Source organism: Pyxicephalus adspersus, chromosome 1 (assembly GCF_032062135.1).
Source record: "Pyxicephalus adspersus chromosome 1, UCB_Pads_2.0, whole genome shotgun sequence".
Lineage (NCBI taxonomy): Eukaryota > Metazoa > Chordata > Amphibia > Anura > Pyxicephalidae > Pyxicephalus > Pyxicephalus adspersus.
The window spans coordinates 60,284,575-60,305,335 of NC_092858.1; the positions used below are offsets into that span (position 1 = coordinate 60,284,575).

Genomic DNA, 20,761 nt, shown 5'->3' on the forward strand with positions numbered 1-20,761 from the left:
AGGAGGAGGGGAGAGCGGCTGTTACTCGGCTCATCTTCCCGCTCCCGCCGGTCAGAAGGAGGCAGCATTGCTCGTCTACACCCCTCCTCCAGGAAAGCAGAGGCTCGGAAAATCCACTTTGTAGAGCTGTTCCGACAATGGCGACCCTGAGCCTCATCCCATCCCGCTGCCTTCACACTGGCCCCGCACATTAATGGCAGCCAAGCCCCGGGGGTGAAGGGACCGACACACGGCGGAGACAGAAGCCGACACTCGGGAGAGCTGTGCGCTGACACATATAACGGCGTGAGCCGCACATACACCCGGGGAGCCGGCACCGAGAGGTAACAAAGACCCCCCGAGATCCGAATCTGCCCCATACACGGCCCAGGGGGAACCAGCAGGGGGAGGGGTAGAGGGGGCAGGTATATGAATAGGGGGGGATCAGATGAATGGGGGGCAGGTAAGATGTATGGGGGTGGGAAGGGGGCAGGTATATGAATTAGGGGCAGGTGAGATGTATAGGGGGGGTCAGATGAATGGGGGGCAGGTGAGATGTTTGGGGGCGTGTAGAGGGGGCAGGTATATGAATAAAGGGGGGGTCAGATGAATGGGGGTGTAGAGGTGGCAGGTGAGATAAATGGGGGCAGGCAGAGGGGGTATGGGCATGAATAAAGGTGTGATTGAGGAGGAGACAGAGGATGAGCTGTCAGCCATAAATCTCATGTGAGAGAAGGGAACAAAGACATGGGTGGCAGTTTCCAGGGGTAAATGGCTGGGGTAGTATAGTATATGGGGCAAATATTCAGTGTAGGAATGTGGGCTAGTGGCTGCATGCTGAGCACAGTACAATGAACTATGCCCATGTGTTACACAACCAAACGAGCCGATCCCTCTCCAGAATTGCCAATGTGCCCACAATCATACATTACATGCAGCGAGGTTTGGCTATTGTGCCAGCCTACATGTGAATATTGACAATTGTTCTGGATTTTCCTTAGGCTTTGTGATGTAATGATGTGCTATCAGACAGGCCCTGTACAGGGGGCATGTGTCAGTCCTGGTCACAATATCGCCACAATCACACACTGTGATATACACACACAATCAGAGCCTACAATGCTGTGCAATCAATGCAGACTACAGATTTAGCAGTGTTTTGTGGACTCTTCCAGGGTATTTTTCCATAAGCAGGGGCTGTATGGATGCTTTCAGCAGCTGCAGTGTTGTGTTGAATGGTTGTGTTCATTAGGTGAGCTTTGTAGGAGGTGGGGAGAGAAGTGTAGGGTTACTGCTGTGCTCACATACAGCTCATGTTACCCTCCAAACACTTCCTTGTTTTTTGGTGTAGAAATTATGGGCAACTTGCAGGGCTTCACCTTTTTTAGTTTTTGTTTTATAATTAAAAGAATGAATTGGTTTGTTTTTATGTGTGATTAATAAACACAATGGTGAATATTGCTGCATGTGTGATGTTTTTGTGTCCATGCCTAGTATTTATAGGGGAATATTATCCCTCATGGAGTATTTCTAATGGCTGCACCTCTAGTGATTTTTGTAGCTGGCACAGATATGAGGCTGGTGCTTGTTTTCATTCTATATATTTCAGTATGTTGTAGTAAAAGTACAATGATGATAATATACAGGAGATGAGAGTTTTCCCTTACTACTTTCCTTTTTCAATAGATTGAATGGATCAATAGATTTATATGTGAAATGACCTCCTGAAAGTTGCTGATGAGAAGCTTTGTCCTATATTCAAGTCAAACTCCACTTTTATAAATATAATCCTATTGTATACATTTCATGTTCCTAGCTACTGCTATACATAAATCACTCCAGCAAGTTTTATCGCTGTTCTGTTGTATGGAGAGGAGGGGGGGAGGGCAAGCAAGCAGTACCCTGCGGTGTTCCCCTTCATATGAAAGTACAGCAGTCATTACTGATCAGTCATTCATTAATCCACCATGGTGAATGAATAAAGAATAAGAGAAAGTTGGGTATTTTAAATGCTGCAGTGTATTAAAAAAGTAGACAGAACTTATACAGTGTTACATCACACATTTAGTACATATACTTCATGTTCCTACAATCCCCTGGGCAATATGCCACGGGGGATGTGAAGAGCAAGACATTGACTCATAGGGGGTTGAAAAATGAATGTCGCTACTGACGCTTTTCGCCTATATTGGCTTCTTCAGAGGACTTTTAGACATCGAAATAGGACTGTGTACAAGATAAATTATTAAATAATTTGGACTGATGTGCCCTGTCAATCATCTGTGACTGAGTCCTTGAATCTTCTCTAACCCACTCCTAACTATAAGTACCAGACCAATTTCTATATTTGTTTTTCTTGGATGTGAATACAATGATGTAACTGTAGTATGTATATGTATTTTTCTCTCTACCAATGGTAATGATATTTATACTGATGGCTAATACATAGCTATTGTAATTTGCCAGTTGAAATGCATGATTAGTTATTAGATAATGTATCACCTATTTATTTAGTTATTTATTATCTTGTATACAGTCATATTTCAATGTCTAAAAGTCCTCTGAGGAATCCAATATAGGCGAAACGCGTCAGAAGCGTCATCCATGTTACAATACCCTATGCGCTTATCTCAGCTATAATACCAGGCAATGTCTAGCTTCCCACATCCCCCACGACATATTAGTCAGGGGATTGTAGGAACATGAAGTATATGTACTAAATGTGTGATGTAACACTGTATAAGTTTTGTCTACTTTTTTAATACACTGCTGCGTTTAAAATACTCTACTTTCTCTAATTCTTTATTCATTTGCTATTGCATGTCCATGGAGTATGCAGCACCTTAAACATTAGAGGAGGTGAATTGGTACACCCTACACTAGATTCATCTTTCAATCCACCATGGTGGTCAGGGGACCGCTGTCACATGGCACCGAGACCAGCATGTCTGGGATGACCGTAATCTGCCACGTGTATGAATCTTTACTGTAAGTACTGTGCGGGCTTCTAGGAGCCTAACAACTTATTAGATTTCTGCGGGGTTGTATTATTATTTAAGTGGTTACAGACTGTCCACCCCCAAATGTAGGAAATTAAGATTGATCTTCAGGAAGTCTTGATTGCAAGGTAATGAGGTACGAACTGTTTGTTGGTTTTAGAAATAACATCAATTTGCTGCATAGCTTATGTTTGGATATATGGTCTGTGAGCTGCACATGTGAACATTGAGTTTTGCTTCCATTTATATGGCATGTTTATCAACGTGCTATTACTGATGTCCTACCTGGATATGAGCTATAAACATATATACACATTGAGCTCTATTTATAAAAACAAGGAATCTTCCATTCCCTCATACATTCCCTGGTGGGAATAATTTTCTGCCATTGAAACACATGGACATATAAGATTCCCATCAGGGAATGTTTAGGGGAAAGTCAGATTTCCTGTTTTATAATTAGAGCTCTTTGGCTTGGAAGCTACTTTATTTTACTACTTTATTTTACTATTCATTAAATGTTCGCCTAGGGCTTCATTCTAATGGTTTCTTATTAACTATTTATTATTATTTTTTATAGTCCATGAAATGGTATCATGGCAGCAATGTATCCCTTATCCTTTATACTTTGAGATAAACATGTTTCTCATCTCCAAAAGTTGGAAGAGATATACTAGGAGGAATAGTTCTGACTCCATCACCCTAAATTGATGAGCAGTGGAAATTTTAATATGTTGGCAATGCAAATTTTTGTGTATGTTAGTTTTCCATATTTTCATGAATATGCAGAATTTTAGTTTCTAAAAAGTTTGGTATTTGAGTTTAATCCTTTACAATTAAACTTATGGAACATTTGTTGATTCCCCTGTGTGTGTTGCACTGATATGCAATGAATTTGCATTCTTACCAATGCCCTTCAGGCGCTATGTTTTTATTTTATGAGTGCCCTAAATACTTTGAAATTTTAAACACATTTTCTGTTACAAAAAAAATGTGTATTTACCATATGTGCATAAAAAAATTGCCGAACTCATTTAATGAAACCTTCCAGGATATTAAAATACAACATCCATATGCAGGATGGTAAAGGATATTAATGTACTTTTTCCCACTCCAAATCCTTTTCAAACTGTTATGTAAATAGCAAACCATAGGTCAGACCTCTCCCCTCCAGATATCTTTGACTTCCTAAGTGGCTGGGTAGTGCTGATCAGAGCAAGAGCTGGCAGCTTCTTCTTTACCATGTGTGAGCACGTCAACATGGAGTTTGATGGAGACTATGTGGTGGGAAGCTGATGCATAGCAGAAGTGTTGCCTGGCTGGGGCTTTATGTACAAATAGTATACTTATCCTTTGTGACTTCAATGGCATCATGCTTGTTTCAGGTCATTGACTTGTAGGCAGGCAGGATCCAGTATGACATTGGTAAAAACAAAGTTGTCTGTTAACGACTGTAGTGGCGTTTGTAGTAAGTTCTCTGCTATTTCAAACCTGACCTATATTTTTATAGTGGAACTTTAGACATATTAAAAAAAAAAAAAAAACAGACCCAGAGGTGAGGTAAATAAGAGGAAATCCTACTCTATCTGTTGTTTTACCCTAATCATGATGTCACAGTGTTTGGACAGTTTTCCTGCCCTGAAGTTACTTTTTATTGATTAGTACAGGCTTAATTCATTTAGGATCATTGTGAATTAGATCTGCTTTATAGCAAACTGATAGTCCGGTGTCACAGTGGTGCTGCTCTGCCTAGTTTCTAAGTGTTCACCTGTGTTATGTTCAGATTACTAGATAGACTTGCTCTGCAGTTTGGTAGAGATTCTGGGTCACTTCACTTGTATATAGTTCAGTCAATCCTTCACCAAGACCTTCCCATTTCCATTCGTTCTCTGACATGTCCTGGAATATGACACAAGCGTGTGCAATCTGAATCTCCCAATAGTTTACAATCCATTGAGGCTATGATATGACATGGAGGGATAGACAAATACACATACACAAATGTACAACCTCATAAACCACTTCCAGTAGAAAAGTTCTGCTTTTTTGCTTTTAAGTAAATAGAGAAAAGAAGACTGTAAAATTTGGCTTTATATCTGTAGATAGCTGGAACAATGACAAGGGTGATGTAGTCTGTACCGCGTATAATAGCTTGCGGTGGTGTTGGTCTGTCTATTGCCTTGCCAAAAAAACAGCCATGTCATGATTATTGTACTGAAATGACTGTAAGGTTTGTAATACTGTAGCATATTCCGGTAAATGTCATTTTGTTTTGCATGTGTACATGAATGAGGTCATACTAGTTAACTTTGATACGTAAATTTAAAATGCACTCTTACCTTTGAGAAAAAAAAATGTTCTTTTGCTATAGTGACGGACCAGTAATTTGTAATCGGGAGGGGTTGGTGAGTATTTATAATTACCGCTGGGTTATCATAAATATTATAAAAGGGAGACATAACCTGTGCTATAGCAGTGACCACACATAATTGGGATTTGTTAGGAGGATCTAGAAAAATCATGACTGACTGTAGGTAGCACTTTTAGTTGTAGGACATGCATGCCATTGCACATGGTAAAGCACAGGCATGCTTTGCTTTAAAAGTAAACTTCCTCCAGGAATCTGAAATGGTAGCTGCAATTGCTAAATTAGAATAATGGGTGTGCCCACCTAAAACCCTCCTTGATGACTTCACAATTTAAAAGCAATTTCAATTAAACTAAAAGTTCCTGTTGGCAAATCCCGAATCCAGTTACTATGAGATATCAAAGTCTAATTAAGGTAACAAAAATACAAAACTTAATTTACTCTAACAAAGCCAAACTTCATTTGTATCCCGCGTCTTCCTCCTTTTACACACTGCAGCTCCCAGTTGAAGTTTCAGCAACTGCGGTGTGGCCGATCCGTAAAGCCATTACTGCCACAACACAAAGCACTGCTCTGCTTTCTGCGTCACTGCTTATGCTTTATTCTTTATCACAAATCAAGTCTGTTTGTCAGCCAATATACACTTTGATATCTTATTTTAAGTGGTACTACAGCCAAGACCAAGAAATCCATTCACAGAAGAAAACTAAAGATGTACAATTGCAGCCACAGCAGCTATCAGATGTAGGTAGATTTACTGTGTTGATATGCGTTTTAAATGTGCGGCATTTTTATTTGAACACTTAATTACTAAATGACTTAAATCAATCAGTTTATTTATATATAGTTGTGTGTGTGTGTGAGTAAAAATAAAAAAATAATAGTAATAAATTATATATACATATACATACATACACCCAGTGTTCAAAAACACTGTTACATCTCTATCACTAACTACTGAAGACAGAAAGGGAGGTGTGAAACATTTTTTAAACATATTTTTTAAAACATAAAATGAAAACCTAATAAATAAGAGAAAAAGGTAATTATACTATTGGGTATTTCTGGCACCCTCATGTTTAATTTGGAATCAGTAATAAAACGTAATGGCCAAATGGACGCCTCCCTCTGGTCCCAAATGTAAACTATGCTTAGCAAAGCTAATACGTTATGCAGACAACACCCTGTAACAGATCAGTGTGCCAGTAGCTCAATGTGCTTGTTTCTCTGTGTAGCAGAGTATACGTAGACTATCAGCGTGTACCTAAGCTGTTTGAAGTTTTGTTAAATGTGACCTCAATGTTATGTTTGTGATATAGAAATTCACGATTGCCCTAAAATCTTTTTTTGTATCCTGTTTACTGTAATATTGGAGTAGTTACCCTAATGTGAAGTAATGGATGGCAAAACATAATTACAGTACATATATACATGTTACATCATTCTAATTTTCACAGGCCATATCCCCCATCCCTGGGCCACACAAAGAACAGCAATTTCTGACTGAATATTACCGTCTGTGTCATATGTAGTGCTCAACCCAGGAATTTTTTTGAGCCAGGTGGGAAGAAATTGTAGGCGGGTGGCATCCCCTGTATTGTGACCCAACTCTTCAGTAGCCACATAAAAACAGCCGGGTGGTGAAAGGGGCTGGGGAGAAAAAAAAAAAAAATATATATATATATATATATATATATATATATATATATATATATATATATATATATATATATATATATATGTAGACAGTGGGATTTGACTCTCTCTCGGGGTTGACATTTTAATGAAAGAAAACCCTCATCCTAAACTTTTTTTGGAACCTTGAAGAAAACTTGTTTTATGTACACACAGTTAGGTCCATAAATCTTTGGACAGAGACAACTTTTTTTCTAATTTTGGTTCTGTACATTACCACGATTAATTTTAAATGAAGCAACTCCAATGCAGTTGAACTGCAGACTTTCAGCTTTAATTTAGTGGATTGAAAAAAAAGATTGCATTAAATTGTGAGTAAAGCCACATACACACATGCAATTCTTGTCGTTGGAAAGAATCTTTCACAATCCTTTCCAACCATAAGAACCACACAATACATGAACAAGTGCTGTACATACAGCACCGTTCTGCTCTATGGAGAGGGGAGGGGGAGAACGACCCTGCTGCGCGCTCTCCCCCTTCCCTTGCCATAGGATCACTCCTCATTCATCTTCCATGGACCTGCCAGGATGGGTCCACGGACGATGAACGACGCGGGCTGTACACAGGCCAGATTCTCGCTCGATATCCATCCTGAGCCCATTATCGGGCGAGAAAAATTGAACGTGTGTACGTAGCCTAACTAAAGCCTTTTTTAACACAATCGCTTAATTTCAGAGGCTCAGTAGTAGTTGGACAAATTTAAAAGCTGAAAATAAAATGTTCATTTCTAATACTTGGTTGAAAACCCTTTGCTGGCAATGACAGCCTGTAGTCTTGAACCCATGGACATCACCAGATGCTGAGTTTCCTCCTTTTTAATGCTCTGCCAGGCCTTTACTGCAGCGGCTTTTAGTTGCTGTTTGTTTGTGGGCCTTTCTGTCCGAAGTTTAGTCTTCATGCTCAATTGGGTTCAGATCAGGTGACTGACTTGGCCATTGAGGAATATTCCAATTCTTTGCTTTAATAAACTCCTGGGTTGCTTTGGCTTTATGTTTTGGGTCATTGTCAATCTGTATTATGAAACGCCTCCCAATCAATGTGACTGCATTTAGCTGGATTTGAGCAGACAGTATGTCTCTGAACACCTCAGAATTCATTCGGCTGCTTCTGTCCTGTGTCACATCATGGATAAACACTAGTGTCCCAGTGCCACTGGCAGCCATGCACGCCCAAGCCATCACACTGCCTCCGCCATGTTTTACAGATGATGTGGTATTGCTTTGGATCATGAGCTGTTCCATGCCTTCTCCATACTTTTTTCTTGCCATCATTCTGGTAAAGGTTGATTTTGGTTTCATCTGTCCAAAGAATGTTTTTCCAGAACTGTGCTGGCTTTTTTGGATGTATTTGAGCAAAGTCCGAGCTAGCCTTTCTATTTTTGAGACTTATGAGTGGCTTGCACCTTGCAGTGCACCCTCTGTATTTACTTTCATGCAGTCTCTCTTTATGGTAGACTTGGATATCGATACCCCTACTTCCTGGAGAGTGTTCTTCACTTGGTTGTTGTGAAGGGGTTTCTCTTCACCATGGAAATGATTCTGTGATCATCCACCACTGTTGTCTTCCGTGGACGTCCAGGTCTTTTGGCATTGCTGAGTTCACCAGTGCTTTGTTTCTTTCTCATGATGTACCAAACTGTAGATTTTGCCACTCCTAATATTGTAGGAAATTTCTCCGATGTGTTTTTTCTGTTTTTGCAGATTAAGGACGGCTTGTTTCACCTGCATGGAGAGTCCTTTCACCGCATGTTGTCTGTTCACAGCCAAATCTTCCACATACAAGCCCCCCCTCAAATCAACTCCAGGCCTTATATCTGCTTAATTGATAATGACATAACGAAGGAATTGCCCGCACCAGCCCATGAAATAGACTTTGATTCAATTGTCCAATTACTTTTGAGCCCTGAAATGAAGTGATTGTGTAAAAAAAGGCTTTAGTTCTTCACATTTTTATGTAATCTTTTTGTTCAACCCACTGAATTAAAGGTGAAAGTCTGCAGTTCAACTGCATCTGAGTTGTTTTATTTAAAATCATGTGTGGTAATGTACAGAACCAAAATTAGAAAAAAGTTGTCTCTGTCCAAATATTTATGGACCAAACTGTATGTTTCCTGAGCTTACTCTAGGTTCTTTATATTCCTTCCTAGAGCATACAAGCTTGCTATCAAACAAAAATGTTAATATATGTATTTATTTTTTTAATAGGTTTTAGGGCCAATGCCATAGGGGTCCAAAAAAAACTATCCGCTTGTAGTAATAATTCCTGAATACTTTTGTTGAGATTTCTTTGCAATTGTTTATCACATTTAAAACACTAAAACTTAAAAATAAAAAAATTGTGAGCAGGCAGCTGGGACAGTCACAGGTGGTGCCGTCTTCACCTGGTCCTTTTTTGGGTTGGAGGTTTTCGTCCGTTTTGATTGGCCAGATCTGAATGATGTAACGCACAGGTGCACAGCTCATTGTACATTTCAAAAAAATATTATGTACTGACAGAAGGGACAGGCAATGTTCCTTCTGCAATAGGCAGCTACTTACTCACAACAAAGTTTTGTTCCATTTTCTCCCTCCAAATACCTTTATAGAAAAAACATTGTCTGAGCAAGCAGTGCAGTGATGTCAGGAAGGGATTTGGGAAAGCTCTTTGTCAAAGCCCCTATCAATTTTGTTCAGTGTCTGTATACAGGGTCCATATGGCAGTGGATTAGGGCAACAGGGAGCACCTTGGGTTCTGACTAAGGACCGAAAGTGAAGGTCCCGTACCATCTTCTGTGGCATATAGGGGGTAAAAACTGACAATAATTTTAACTTTTCCCTATTCCTTTCCCTATATCATTTAGCATGTTAGACAGCATTGAATATGACTTTGTAACTCTGCATAGAAGCACATCCAGACACATTCTTATTGTTTGGAATTTGGCAGCTCTGTTTATTTCTGTCTTCTGTAAAATGTTTGCATTTGTGTTTTCTTATAGATCCATGTCGGACTGCACTGGTTATTTAGAGTAGCCTTTTTCCCATTAGTATGAATGTTTAAATGTATGCAGGAATATGATTCTGGTAAATCCATACTGTTTTCACAAGCGTTCATCCTCCTGTGATGATTGTACAAGATTTTCATTCTTGATGTGAATCCTTTTTTAATGTTTTGAATAAATAGGTAAGTGGCACATTTAGGTCGGTGTCCTTACATGGTTATGTAGTTGTTGAGCTGAGTCACATTTGGTTGTTTTGAACAGAAGAATGGAGAAGGATTAGACCCTCTGCCCATTTCTTTTCCAGCTGGGGATATTCACTTCTATATTTGTTCTGGTAGCCATTGCTATCAAGACGAAATTAATGAGAAAGTTTTACCTTTGAAAACTGCCATGAAACCAAAATGTTAGAGCAAATGCTTTTGTAATGGTGACAACTAGGGCAGATATTCCCCTGCCTTTGGGTAGGTTTGCATGTTGGTGATTGTGTATTGCTTGCAAGTAAATGGCCCTGCAAGGGATTACAATGCACATGAACAAGGTGTTGGTTAGAATGATGTTTCTGCCGTTACTTTCTTTTTTGTCCAGAAAGGATATGGTCAGTGGAATTGTTATTCTGACCGGCTGCTGCCAAATAATATAATATCTCTTATCCCTCTTTGATGTTTGTACTTCGGGTTTTGTGCTTTAGTAAAGTGTTGTCATGGCAACCTGGCTTTTCTTCCAGCATTGCACCCGCTGTCAGCTATATAATGGCTTGATCAGTGACGCTACCTGATAGTTCATGACTTGTTTTTCTATCCTCACATACTAACCATGCCCAGCCCTTTCATTTTTCCATTGGAAACTTTCAATCTGATTCTCTGGGTAAACTTTCCCACAACATAATTTCAGATCACTGTTTTTTTTCCTTTGTTAGATTTTATTCACTAGACAGTGTTGCTGTCCTTGTGTGTGACGATGGTTGAAATAAGTGACCCTGTGCAAAATATTGCACCCCTGGACCAGTTCTGAAATGCCTTGGTAACATTTGTATATACATTCAGAGCCTTTATTGCACATTTCTGTTCCTTAAGATACTTCCCTAAGAAAGTTTTTATTATCGCAGCAGGTGTGCATTGTGAGTTGTTCCACTCATAGACTTTTAATGTACAGCCAGCAGTAAATTGGAACCATCGAAGAGAAAGCTGGAATGGAGGGGAGATATATATAGGCTAAATATTCATAAAAACTAATACCTAATAGTAAGTTTTGCACCCTAAACATCTTGAGCATCTCCCCACCAAGAACATGTTAAACAACATATTCCTTAGATTGGCATCTGTGCTGTTATTGGTATTGGTTATCATACCTCCTCATATTAGAGATAGGCAGTACTTTTGCTGCATATAGCTTCAGAAGTGTCTCCAGCTGCTTGTAAATTTGGAGTTCACAAAAAGATTCACTATTTTTGCATATGTCTGGAAATTATATCTTTTAAAGCTGAGATAGCTGTGTATAGACTATAGAGTTCACAAAGAGCAGTTCGATATCAAGAATTATTTATTTTTTTAATTCCCAAACATCCCAAACATTTTTGTTGAACTGGCACTGTTGAAATCAAGTTGAATGGAGCTACAACACTGAGATGTAAATGCATGTTTTGCAGCTTTAGAGGCAAGGTTAAGTAAGTATAAAGGTGGGTTTTCTAAAGAGGGACGGGGAGGTCTGGAGTGGGGAAAACAAACTTCCTGGAAACATTATTTAAGACAAGATTGCAGTAACTTGCTATTATGATGATTAGGATGCCAATAGACCCGAATAGTTACTCAAACTAGACTACAAGATGAGAATTGTTACACATACTTGGTGGGTCTTTTCAATACATTGTAAAGATATTTTACAGACCAGCATGGTATCATAAAGAAACATGCTGCTTTTACATGCACTCAGTTAAAGTATAAATGTGTGTGTTGGTATTTCAAGATGTGATAGGGAATCCACACTTACATTAATAAAAATCTGTTTTTTCAGTTTATAGTTATCTATTCTGTGTTTACAATAGATATTCATAGGTCATCATCTCACTGCTGAGGGAGGAAAAGGTGAGCAGAGCTACTGAGAGCATTACACCAGCATTTGATTTATTCCATTCTGAGCAGCTGATTAGATTCTGCTGGGCTTGCTACTGCTAATATTTCATTGTATTCCACATAAACATGTCCAGTTGAAAGAGAACAATTATAGTGCAACTCTTCCCCAGTGTAATTACTTATATGAACAATAAATACTATTGTATTCTTCTGAAATCTATTGCTAGAAGCCTAATTTATTATAAATAGCATGCAAATAAATCAAATGCAAATGAGATGAAAACAGTTTGTGTGGAGTAAAGCATGAATGCTTCATTACCAAACTTCACAGTTAAGTATTTAGAATACAATTATCATAATTGCTTTTTTTCTAAATGCTTTTGGTGTCTAAAGTGTATAGGCATTTGCATCTGCAGGAAAAATATGCCAATTTTTTATTCATTGAATGTATCTAAACCACTTCTGGATAGTTTTCCTGCAGCTGCTGTTCAAGATATTGGTTTACACTGAGTGCACAGAATGGCCTACCTTTAAATTTCGAGCTCTAGTGTAGGTTTTACACTTATTTTACACTCTTATTTATACTCGCCTAAGGATGGTTGAGGCAAATGCAATATATCAAAATACAGCATGCAAATACCTAGTCATTCCCCCCGCTTGTAGGCTTCTGCAACTGATCTTTCCCTAATATAACTTTCTATACCATATTCCCCACTAAAGATTTGTTCAGATGGCCATCATGGCCCAGACTTTTTCATATCATAGATCATTCCCAAATCGATCCACAGATCAATAGATCGATCCACAGACTGAAGAGAACAGTGAGCAGAACATCCGTTACATCTTAAATAATTCTTATGAGATCAGCAGTCAGGGGACGGGGATAGAAGACACAAGGCACATTTCTAAGGGTAATGCTAAGTAAGACACACTGTTTATCAACATTCAAATAACATAATAAACCTTAACTTCGTAAATATAGGCCCAATTTAGGAAAGATAAGTCATTCTGGTTTACACTTAAAGCGTACCTAAATTCAGAATTTTCACTTCACATAAAAGGGTAGAGAACACTTTTATGTAGGGTAAAAATTCTGTTTAAAAGAAAAACAAAAAAAAAAAGCGTGCAGCACTGCCTCCTAATTCTTGGTCGCCTAGAATGTCGAGAATGAATGAAAGCGCAAAGCCTCCTGGCATACCTATGTCAGGCATCCCGGGGGTGCTTGGGAGCTCCTTCTTTGCATGAAAACTCGGGTATGCACAGAAGGAGCCTTTTTGCTCAAAGAGAAAAATTTGCCAATCTCATTGCGCAGTGAGCTGGGCAATTTGGTTTTCATCCTACGTCACCCGTTCTCGCTCCTGTTTCGCGTGACGTAGGATGAAGAACCCGAAAGAGAAGATGAAGATGGTGGCGCCCAAAGCACCGGCTCTGGGTTGGTTGTCAGGACGAGTGTGTTTTGAGTATAGTTCCGCGTTAAGACCTTGTACCATTTTATATATATATATATATATATATATATATACTAATTACAGGTATTAGTGCAGAAAAATCAAGTTTCATTAAATGTTTACATTCAGTGTTTTTCTTTCCTATAAAAATGTATTGGTTTGATATATTCCTCTGTAATTGCTAAAAAAAATTTTAAATTGACTACTCCAGGAAGATTGTATTCTCTATTTTAGCCCCCTTTGCACAACATAGGCATCTCCTTCTCCTGGGAGTTTCTATTTGTGTGCTAGTCTAGCTTCCCAGGCCCTTGCCTTGTCCCCCTATATACCATTTTATGTAGTTGCTGGGGAAGTATTATAATACTGCAAATGACTAAAGACTCCTGGGGCTGATGACATCACATTCAGAACTTGTTAGCTACTTTAATGGGTTATGTCTTGAGCCTGTTGCCAATATTAAATAATCCGCGTTTTCCCCAGCCCCTTTTAGCCGGACACAACCACCATCTGTTTTTGGGTAGTTACTGAAAAGCTGGGTCACAATACAGGGGCACTGGACAGTTGGGCCTTAATACAAAGACAATGAGAAAAAAAAAATACATGTTAAAGAGGTGGGGCATTAGAAAGTTGGAACAAAGTATGGAGGTGGTAAAAAGAGGACAGGATTAAAGGGGCTAACAGATGCCCATGACAACAACTGGCAACACTGAATTTGTCATCTTGCCCTGCTCACTTTTTGAACATCTGCCTACAGCTTCTTCCCATCCAGCATAAAAACATTTCTAGGAAGAACCCAGATAATGTTTTGTTTTCCCTGAAGGTTTTTTCCTCCTCATTTTTTGTCATCTTGTTCCATTGAATGCTGTAATATGATTTAGTTTCTTTCCATTAATTTAAAGTTCAGGTGCCTAAGGGCACATGTCCTTTTGGCACTTAATATGTGACCCTCTACACTGTTCTCTTTACAAATAAAAGCACAGTAATCTCCCCAAAAATGCTTTTAGGCTGGATGGGAAGCTGCTGACGGCATCTGTATTGTAACTTTGCAGTAACCACCCAATATAACCCGGGTGGTGTGCCCGGCTGAAAGGGGCGGGGGAGAACACTAAAGGAGGTTCACACTGTGCATGATACAGACATGAAAGAGTCTGGAAGCTTCACAGTGAACAATATGCTGACTGCAACATCATCCAGTATGACGGGTGTCTCTGTGGGTCAGTGATGGTCTTGGAAGGGGGGGTAGGGAGCTTGAGAAGGGGGAGCACTCACCTCCATCCACTAAATAATGGTTGCCTGATTGTGGTAAGGTACAGGGACAAAATCCCTGAGTTCCTCCTGGTGCAGAACAGTGCCTGACCCTATGTGTTTAAAGTATGTAGACATGAATGACAGAAAGCATTGAGCCCATTGCATGACCCCCCTGTTTCCCAAACCTGAATTTAATGAAGACCTTTTAACGTTATGTATCCGTTGATCCACCTCTGTTAACGCCAGGAGTTTACCCTGACCCAGGTCTGGAAACCAATCGCCTAGTGCACCATCATCCATCCATCCATCATTCCCAGGCCTTGTTGAGATTGCGTAAAGGCACACGGGGGCCCACATAAGCCACAGAGTTTTGAATACATTTGCACGTTAAAGTTGCAAGTTAAAAAATTCCAAATGTAAGTTTTAATTTTCAGTGTAATTTTGAATCTAGTACTCAGTGGGTTCATGGTTTGTGTTTCCTTTGAACATTCTTACATTATTTTGATCTTGGTACACAATAAATGTCAGTAAGTTTCGTATAGCTTACGCATATTTTAGAGGAGTAAGCTTAGTTTTTTTTTTTTTACCATTCACTTATTGGCCCCTCCCTCTTTTATAACAGTTTGGCCACACCTATTATTCACCATCATCATGGCATCACATGGCATCCTATGTGCAATATCAGTTTCCATTGCACAGAGTGCCCACAGGTCCCACAATTGCAGCACTGTGGCTGGGAGGAATTTTTCTACCTGTCTAAAAACTGCTCAGATGACATCTTTCATCATTTGATATGATGTTTAGACATTATATGTTTTAGTTTACCTGGATTATCTTATTCATGTAGGAGTGATTTGTCTGTTGTAAATTCTGTCTAAAGCTACGTACACACTTCCAATTATTATCGTTGGTAAACGAACGACGAACGATCCTGCACGATATCTGCAAACGATCGTATAGCACCGATCCTGTACATACAGATAACGACACGATCGTTCGTAGATATTGTACACATAATAGATGCGATTGAATGATACAGGAAGTTACGTGCACCGCAGGAACGTTCCTTCATCACGCATGCTCAGACCATGGACGATCAATGAACGATCGTACACACACGAACGATGGTCAACGATCGTCGTCCAATCCGATCCGCCGGTCCGGTCGTTCATTTCCAACTACTTTCTTCGTTCGTCAGCGTCGTTGGTTACTTTTTTTACGAACGATTTTTGCCCAATCGATCGTTCGTCGTTCATTTTGAACGATAAAAATTGGAAGTGTGTACGCAGCTTTAGTTGGCTCATTTACTGCAAGTCTGCAGTGAATCAATTCAGTCAGCCATGTGAATGTATGCAAGTGCAGGGGTATATTGGCAGAGCTCCAGGAGGAGAACATTCAAGTGTTTGTCTTGTTTAATACAGCTTGCCTCCGTAAAGAAGTTAGGGTTCTTCTGTGAAGGTGTATTGATACCCAGACGGAAAAGTCTTTTTACTGTTAATATTGGCTGCAAACCTGAAAAAAAAGAACTTGTGCTTTGCTCATGGGGTCATTTTTCTAGGTGTAAATATATGTGTGATTTAAACACTTGCTCTGTAAAATTAAATAGGCTCTAGTCATTTTAGAATGTTTTACCAAACCACCTAGAATTGTTATTTTATTCAGAGCAGTCATCTGCCAAGTATATACAGTAATATATGTAATAGGGGGGATGTACAGATAATGTTTCAAAGAAATACAGTATATACTCATTTATACCAAAATTAGCTATAACTATGGGAAAAATATTCTTATGTGAAAGAGAGCTGAATCAAATGGTGGAGAGAGCTGCATTGCTTGATCAGGAATTTAAGTAGTAGGTAAAATGACTTACTTTGTAGCGAAACAAAAATGTAATTTTTTTAAAATGCTCACTTTTTGTAGTACTTTTTTTCAAAAAATCTTGTAAAATCACTTGTAATATGCCCTTGACTTTGGACTGCCAGTTTGCCCTTATTTTCACAAATGTTTGACTTTAATGAGAGCCATGTCATTGTTGTGGAAAGATATTCAGAAACCATTTTTTTTGTATAAATTTTCCAACAGCGAATTAACAGGTTTGGATGGTACAGCTTTTATCTTGATAGCAGTAACTGAAACTATGACCTAAATTATCAAAATATTTTGATAGGAGCAGTCAGCATGTTCTTGAATCATCTTCTTCCTTGGGGTTCTTATTGCATGCTTTCCAGTCATTGTTTCCAGAAAGTTAAATAAACTTTGCCTTACACCATGGTACTTCTTCATTGAGCCACTTGGTTATGGTGTTGATTTTAGTGTTCCCAGTAAAAATGCACGTAAATCCATCAATTTGCTGTACACGAACATCCTGCAGCACTGTCCCAGTGCTGTACAGATAACCATAACTTACCAACCCTCATAGGGCATATAAAAGTGCCTGGGCTTTGTTTGCCTTGGGCACAGTTGAAATGATGTCTGAATTTGGATACAGTGTGCTGAGAATTATTGGTTACTGTGCATTTATGATTATTTAACAGTACCATATTCTGGTTTTAAAGGAAAATGTTTTTTTTCATAATTATCTTTCTTTGCAATGGTCAGAACTAGAAAAAGAAATACATTTTCTCCTTTCTTTTTCAAACATTCAAACCATTTTACATCTGACCGCTGCTGTGCATTGACATAAAGCACATAATGTGTTTTAGCACCTTGCTGTGCCATTCATTTTTAATTCTCAGTGACCTTCTTCATTCTTAATGACACCCTAACACATTAAGGCAAGGCAGATAACACATGTTCATTAAAGAGCAGGTGTGGCTGTTTAGTGATCCACAGAACATTTTGGTGCAGGGTGAACTGTGCAAACCTTGGTGAATTTTTATTGTAGACATGAAGGTGACCTACACTTGACATCCACAAAATTCACTATGAAGGTTTTCTTTTTACCACGTCATGTATGGGGCTAGCTGAGAAAATGTGCAGGTTGTTGGAATGTTTCTGTAATTTTGAAAATATATTCAATATTCAAGCCTTGTATCTTGCCTTTTCATATTGCATAACTAGGTGTGTGTAAATGTTAGTGTTGTTGTTCTTATATCCTGAATTACAAGTGTGAGCTTACATCTGGAGCCCATATGTACACCTGTTTTGCTTCGTTCTGCTGATTTTTCTTTGTAGTAACAATATACATCTATCAGCTAAAATGTTTAAACAATATTTTTGTCCGTAGCCCCCCCTTGTGCCACCCAAACAGCTTTGACCCATCCAGACATGGGACTACACAAAACCTCTAAAAGTGTCCTGTGGTGTCTGGCACCAAGACTTTACCTGCAGATTTTTTTCATTTACTGTCATCATTCTGACTGGCCTGCAGCGACCCCATACTATTCCCTTCTACAATAAAGGACCTGCTTTGTCACCATTTTTTTGTCTTTATTTAGTTGTGGGTTGCGAGTTTAGGTGCTGTAGCTGCTGTAAATGGGGAAAAAAAAAGACTTCAAAGCTTGCGGTGCATGCGTGAGATTGGCATTTTTCCCCCATGTAGGGATGCATGATGTGGGTATCGCAAGAGGCTCTGTGGTCCCATACTGTCTCAGACAAAAGGGAAGGCGCTTCACTTGTTTTATTTATGTAATATTAACATTTTGGTGATGAGTCTGGTTTAAGGCATCACTGCAACTATATCTAGCAAAATATCTGTTTAAGTAGATCTCTGCTTTCTTTGCATGGCATTGTCTGTATGAGGCCTTCAGGAATTCAGTACAGTCGGCAAAAGTACTGTGGACACTGTACTGTTTTCCCCTAATCATTTGCTTTGCAGGGTTTAGAAGGTTTTTTGTTTTTTTTTGGTGTGTACATGGGGTACACTTATGAGTTTTACAAAATAGAGATAATTCGCTGAATGACAGATTTCAATTTGAAGTATTAAAATAGCATAGTTGTTGGTTGGGCAGTTGTAGTAGAAGTCTATTAAAAACAAATAATACAAATAAACTCAAATGTCAGAATTTAATGCTATTATTTATGACTTTTCCTTCCTGTCTAGGTGACATCACACATTCATGGGTGCACATAAATATAAAGTGAGGGTAAATCTCCATCGGGGGTTGGCAGACAGAAATTAAAGCATGGCATACCATTTCAATTTACCTTCTAAATCCAAAACTAAAAAAAAATCTTACTTATGTGAAATTTTAGGCCTAGATATAATTTTCAGGAGCTTTGATTATTATGTTTATTAAGGTAAAGTATGTGGCTATTTTCTGTTTCAATAACTATAACAGCAGTAGTTTAACCACCAAAACTTGCATTGTTTTCCTTTCAGTATAAAGAAGATAGCTGTGGAATAATAAAGTATGGGGGAGATAGAGCAGCAACAGACAGCAGCCTCTCGATTAGGTGCTCCGGAGAGTGCCGGAATCAGCACTTTGGAACATGGAACAAAGCCGCCTCTGTCACCACAGGGCAAGTCTTTTCCCTTCAAAGTTCAAATGTTGGATGACACACAGGAAACGATTGAAGTTCCGGTAAGTGTTTTTATGATCTTCTTTTTAGCCTGTGTATTTGACTAGACACTTATCTAATGTTTATCTGAAAAGTGATATGTTGCAATATTTTCTGTTGCCCATTAATCAAGTTCAAGCAACTAAACTAGTAGCACATATTGAAAGTATTCATGTTTGGGTACCTTATAGGATTTCCTGGAATATCTAAAAACTTTAGTGTTCTTTGTACATTTCAAATGACTGAGCCTTAATTTCTGAGTCAATTGCAGAACCTGGACAACCAATCCAAGCAGGCTGATTCCATTTGGGTGGAGCTGGCACCCTGAGACTTCTTCTGATGTCTTATAACATATGGATACTAAAATGCATTTTGTAGCTTCTAATTATTGTAAAAGAATGTTTCTTTATCATGTGTTTTAGTCTACAAGAACAAGAGGTAAACCAGACTACTTAGGGTTTGACCTAATAATTTGGTAGCACATTTGCCATACTGAATGAATCTGTATTTTTTTTTCTTTACATGGCATTATTGTCTTGAAAATAATGGTTTATTTTTAATCTGAAGCAAGTGTGTTTTTTTACACACAAAAAAATTGTTTTGTCATTTTCAAGTGTAATAATTGACTTGCAGATGAAATGATTTGATATGTGCTGTACACTGTAACAATATTATTTTTGATATTTTTTACACAATTTTTGTAGCTATATGTGCATAAATAAACACTCCAAACTGTTTTCAGGGGTCATTTTATTACATGAATGCTTTGAGTTAAGGCTAACCTGTTGCTAAATTGGCAAAGCACGGGCTTGCTTTAAGAATATTTTTGATTCCTAATGTGGCTGATATTTTTTTTAGCTTTGTGATTTTGTTTTGTCCCTCACAGACATTAGAACCTCACTCAATGTGATACAGAAATTGTAGCCTTTGCTTGTCTGTATTTTTTTTTTAAAGAATAGATGGATAAGTTCTATTTGAAAGCAGTATATTGACATTCTAGCAGCTATCTGACTAGGGGAGTGCTATTTTTGTAGTATGCTTTTCAGTTGTATGAAATATATCTTAACTTGTGATCTGATAAATGTATGTAAGTATACATTAGATAATTCCCCTGAATAGAAATATTGTGGAAATTATAGTTTATGTACATATTTAACAAAGTAATCAAACTTAACTTGGCATGGATGAGAGGCAATGTGTGAATGCCTAGACAATAACACAAACATGGAAATGTGCTATCATGAAGATGTGAAGATGCCGTGTAAACAAAGCCATTAAGGAAAGTCAAACCAGACAACACAGCTGAATCAACATGCACTTTACCCTAAAGCTGCGTACACACCTGCAATTTTTCTCGTTGGAAAGGATCTTTCACGATCCTTTCCAACGAGAAAAGACTGCAAGATGCATGAACGATGCTGTACATACAGCACCGTTCATGCTCTATGGAGAGGGGAGGGGGAGAGCGACGGAGC

At 38.6% G+C, this 20,761-nt stretch overlaps 1 protein-coding gene across 4 annotated transcripts in view; it reads left to right on the plus strand.

The window, feature by feature from the left end:
* The window catches only part of FARP1 (FERM, ARH/RhoGEF and pleckstrin domain protein 1), a 100,268-nt gene continuing 79,507 nt past the window's right edge, over positions 1-20,761 (plus strand). For 2 of the 4 annotated variants that reach the window (XM_072411306.1, XM_072411314.1), the window contains exons 1-2: positions 1-323; positions 19,108-19,309. In XM_072411306.1, the coding sequence (XP_072267407.1) occupies positions 19,139-19,309 (171 nt within the window). In that variant the 5' untranslated portion in view covers positions 1-323; positions 19,108-19,138. The remainder of the gene's footprint in view (positions 324-19,107; positions 19,310-20,761) is intronic. The other 2 variants (XM_072411321.1, XM_072411331.1) reach the window with 2 other exon arrangements.